General features: G+C 42.4%; 1 protein-coding gene across 1 annotated transcript; it reads right to left on the bottom strand.

The window, feature by feature from the left end:
- Window positions 1-1,269: 1,269 nt before the first annotated feature.
- On the bottom strand, window positions 1,270-3,132 carry foxe3 (forkhead box E3). The gene has a single exon (XM_021603937.2). It carries the CDS (start codon window positions 2,946-2,948, stop codon window positions 1,698-1,700), a length of 1,251 nt encoding a protein of 416 aa, XP_021459612.2. The 5' UTR covers window positions 2,949-3,132; the 3' UTR covers window positions 1,270-1,697.
- Between the last annotated feature and the right edge of the window lie 2,015 nt (window positions 3,133-5,147).

The following is a 5,147-nucleotide window of genomic DNA, read 5'->3' as shown; positions in this document are numbered from 1 at the left end:
CCTTATGTAGACAGGTGTGGGCCTTGCAAAATCATGTCCATTCACTTGAATTTACCACAGGTGGACTCCAATCAAGTTGTAGAAACATCTCAAGGATGATCAATGGAAACAGGATGCACCTGAGCTCAATTTCGAGTCTTATAGCAAAGTGTCTGAATACTTATGTAAATAAGGTATTTCTGTTTTTAATTTTAATACATTTGCAAAAAATATCTATAAACCTGTTTTCGCTTTGACATTGTTGTATTGTGTGTAGATTGATGAGGGGAAAAAACATATTTAATCAATTGTAGAATAAGTCTGTAACGTAAGAAAATGTGGAAACAGTCAAGGGGTCTGAATACTTTCCAAAGACACTGTGTGTATATTTCTAAGAAATTCTAAGCTTTGTATCATTCACAGCTAAAGTTAACAAATAACTCTAAATTCCTAATGCACTGTATATGTAGTCAATAGACTTCGCTATTTTACGCATGCATGCAGACTCGAGGCGATAGTAAACAGTTCTGGCCCAATCCAATGTTCCAAATGTATATATATATATATATATATTTTAATCTACAAAAGCAGATAACAGCAACACACGTGTTCTAAATATGTTTTAGGCCTTAATAAGGCTAGACTAAGAAGTCCGTTTGCCTTACAATCTTCTTGATCAACTAGGTCAAGTCCAAAACCTGTGCATATATGGATATCCACGTGTGTACGTGGATTCATAATGATACAACCACAAATATGTATACTGCGACATTACTTCAAATAACTGTAGAGCATGTCGTTTCTGTGCTACAATCAACAATGCATATAAATGATCTTACAAATCAGGCAAATTAAATTAAATACTGCATATCCATCTGGAAGTTTGTAATAGAACACAAGGTTAAATTAGGAGACATTTGTTTAGGCCAATTCAACCCTATACATTTGACAATCTATTTCTGATTTGGTCATTTTTATTAGCAGGTGGGAAACGAATCATATCAACATAATTAGCGACTTTATAAATGAAGTTAATAAATTAGAGAGAGTCTGCGAAAATTCCCAAGCAGGCCAATCGTGAATAAATCAGTAAAGATTTTGTTCGCTTAATAGAAATGTATAGGTATGCAATTAAACACTAATTTATGAGTATACGGCTTATGGGAATTGGATTTAAAGTCTAATGAACGATCAACTATTAATTTAAAGTAGTCATAATTATTATCAGAGAGGCGAGTATCAACCATGTAGACCTATTCAGTTCAACAAATGCAAGCAACAAGACCGTGCATATGAAAATATGTATTTATTACACCAACCAAACACGGTAAATAACAATGTAGGCCTTTCAATATAATTCACAAAGAAATAAACTATTTACATTTCACAAAATAGAACAGTATACAGGTATATGGCTAATAATATTGTTTGAGAACTCTTATTTTTTTTACAGGTGACAATGACAAAAATGTAAGGTTCAGTAATTGGAATTGTTCTCGGACAAGGAAGTACAAGTAGATAGGCTACAGAACATCTAAAAACCCATCAATATTGATGTTATAAAACACATAAGATAAACGAACCAATAGCACTGAAATATGAACACAACTATAATGGAATGTCGATTTGCATTTCAAACAAAGATGAGGTTTCACACCTATTTCAAATGGAATGTAATTGAGGCTCTATCGTTGTTTGTCTCTATAAAAATCAGTTTTTCACATATACCGATCTAATCCTGATGCAAAATTGGCTTGTCTCATGTAAGAGTTGTTGTAAGAGTTCATTGTGCTGGAGAGACCCAGTAGTTGCTCAGTGTGCTCCGCGCAAGACCCGGAGCGCACGGGGGGTAGAGACAGACGGTTCCCCGTGCAGTACACCTGAGAGCTACCTGGAGAGAAACTGGACTGCATCATGGAAGGTAGGTGTGGGGGGGATGCCGAGGAAGAGTAAGGATACCCGGGTGCCAGGTTTGATGACAGTCCCCCACCGCCTCTGCCCAGTGAATTCCCCGAGGGATTGACAGTCTGCATCTGGAAGCAGTTGGAGGGGTCAGTGCCAGTGAGGGAGCAGCTAGCAGACATGGTGCCCAAGTCTCCACCGCCTAACCCCAGCGGGTTGAGCTCTGCTCCCTGCATCACCGACTGCTGGCTGATGATGTTGTCGATGCTGAACATCCTTGGCTGTCCTTGACTGACCCCGGCAGGGGTCTGATAATGATGCAGCATCACCGGGTGGGGGGTCCCTGCCAGCTGCGAGCCGTAACCCGATCCTATTCCTGGGTACATGGTGTTGGGGTATGCCGGTCTGCCCATGGGGTTCGGGGTGAACGCACTAGAGCTCTGCATGTACCCAGGATAGGTGCTTACGTCAGTGCGCTTGAATCTTTTCCTCCTCCGCAGAAAACTCCCGTTGTCGAACATGTCTTCAGCAGCGGGGTCCAAAGTCCAATAGTTGCCCTTACCAGGCCTTCCAGGTTCCCGGGGAATCTTGACAAAGCAGTCGTTGAGGGTGAGGTTGTGGCGGATGGAGTTTTGCCACTTCTTTGAGTTCTCTCGATAAAAGGGAAAACGTTCCATGATGAATTTATAAATACCCCCAAGTGTGAGTTTTCTCTCGGGGGAGTTGGCGATGGCCATGGCAATGAGAGCGATGTAACTGTAGGGTGGTTTCCCTCTCTGAACGGGCCTCTTCCTACGTCTACTCCCAGTGGGCAGGTGCTCCTCGGTTTGGCCCAGAGTAGCTCCCTCCTCTCGATCCGCGTTCGGACTTGTTGCCCGTGGTTCAGACTTGATCAGAACCCCATCTTTGATCCGGGCCTGCAGCATCAGAGGCGATGGCGGTAAAGGGGAGTCCAGACTCACGTTAGGCGACATGACCAGCGGGCTGGCTAGCTCGGCTGGTGAGTCCTGTGACTCAGCCGTCATGTTACACATGCCCGAAAAGTAAGAGAAATTTTCAAGATTCATAAAAAAATATGTTTTTATGTATGCTTGAAATGAAATAGCTTTTTCAAATAGCAGCTGAAAAAAATGCAGGCACCATGAAGTTAAAAGGGATGTATTGTTTTGCTCAGAGACAGTGTCTGCCTTTCGGGTCCCTCCCTATGTTAACTTGAGAGCCTGAATTTGAGTCCCTGTCGCCCTCGCCGTCAATGAGCTTTCTCTCTTGCCATGTGAGTGGCGTGGACAGTTTTATAAACAGGGTTCGAGTGACAACACTGGCTACCCTATGACAATGTGTGTGTGCGTGGGGGTGGGGGGCTACAGGCCCCTGGCAGATCATGATTTCCAGTAGGCCTATCTACACTTCAAAATGATACGCGGTAAATCGCACTGTAACTCTAGGAGTAATAACTTAATGATACTAGACCATTTTATTTCGAGAGTAGGATGAAGTTAGCCTCTTTTACTGAAAGGACCACATCCTCATTTTAAAATGATTGTGACCTATGTCAGTTATATTAAAACAGCTAAAACACATTTGTTTGACATAATGCATAATGTGAAGTTGGAATGCATAGGCTCCGTGACATTCAGATATTCAGACCAAGCAGCCAATACTTACATGTTAGGTACTACCAAACTGTTTCAATTACAGTATGAATGTAAAAAGTCAAAATGGTGTTAAATTGTTGGCACAAGCACAGTCAGTGTAAGTGCTCCAATCACAAGTTAGTATGTGAGTGAAGGACCAGGGAGCGCTCCCTCCCTCTCTGTTCTCTCCATGTGTCTGAGGCTCTGTGGGTTTGCTCTGGACTGCAGTGTATATCTAGGCCAGAAAAACACGGACAGAGCTACTCTATGGGATTCAAAACCCAACGCTCAATCCACCAATTGAAAAATAATAACAACCCATTAAAAACAAACAATTGAGCTGTGAAAGCTTTTTTGGGGTAAAAAGTAAATATCCCTCCATTTCATTAGGAATTTTTGAGATCGATAATCAAACAGTCCTCAGGGCAGAGAGGGAGGTGTTATGTTTCGGGACTTTGTAGTAACAACAGCATACTGCACAAAGTCTCCCTATAGACAAGCTTGGATATCACATGATCCCACTTGTAAAGGGTTAGGTCAAATTGGGGGTGTTACATTAACAACCCAATCAAAGACACAGAAGACAATGTTCCAAGACAATTATTTTCATATTCATTTTCAACATACAATTAATCCTAATTTGCTTCAATAGCTTTATGACAAAATTATGAAAATGCATTTTATCTTTTCAGATGGAGGTCATACATAGAAAAATATTCAGAAGATTTGTTTATCTGAGTGTGAGTATGTGTGCATGATAGAGAGAGCCAAAAAGAGATGGGGGGCAGTCAGAGCGTGTGTGATGAAGGGGCAGCGAGACACTGTGTTTAAGGCAAAGGTTATACCAACAGGGCTCATTCACTTGGCTCTCTCACAGGCTGATATTAAATAAATGGTGTAATGAATCAAACCAAAGTCATAAACCATAACCACCCCATTCTACACCCCTCCTTTCCCCACTAAGCCATCCCAACACAAAGTCCCCTGCCCCCCCCTCCAGCACCCACCCCACCCATAGCTCAGACGCACTAAGCCCAGCTAGCCACTCACAGCTAGTGGCTAACAGCTTCAGACAGGCGTGGGAGCGGGGGTGTATCCAAGCAGGATCTGGCCCCAGAGCTGCCAGGTCAGGCAGGACAAACAGGGGCTATGGCCAGGAAACAGCCACTCTGCCCTGGGGCCTAGAGCCTCACAGTAATCCCTGTACCCTCCCACCTCCCTGTGCACACACATACACATGCACGCACGTGCACACACTCAGTCTGCCCCTTAACCCCTTAACCACCAACACATTGCACCAACACACTCCAGGCACTGAGGGAGCAACACATGTATGGTATGTGCAACATGCAAGTGTTATCTAAATTCAAATCTTCAATTGGTTATTAATTTAGAAAATTACAAATTAACATGAATATTGATAGTTCTGTTTAGAAACGTTTAAGATTCTGCATATAATTCATGTACAGCTAAAAATAATTCAAGGTGTCAGATATGTCCAACATGTCTGAATGCCATTTTCAACTCACACAGACTTCACGGCAACATTTAGAATGTTCACAGCTAGAAAGAGGATAAGAATCTCTCTTCTGTTTCTCTCTGGGTACGCGTTTAGCATCCCCACATCTGGCT

Source organism: Oncorhynchus mykiss, chromosome 5 (assembly GCF_013265735.2).
Source record: "Oncorhynchus mykiss isolate Arlee chromosome 5, USDA_OmykA_1.1, whole genome shotgun sequence".
Lineage (NCBI taxonomy): Eukaryota > Metazoa > Chordata > Actinopteri > Salmoniformes > Salmonidae > Oncorhynchus > Oncorhynchus mykiss.
This window is presented reverse-complemented; position numbering and strand designations above follow the sequence as displayed.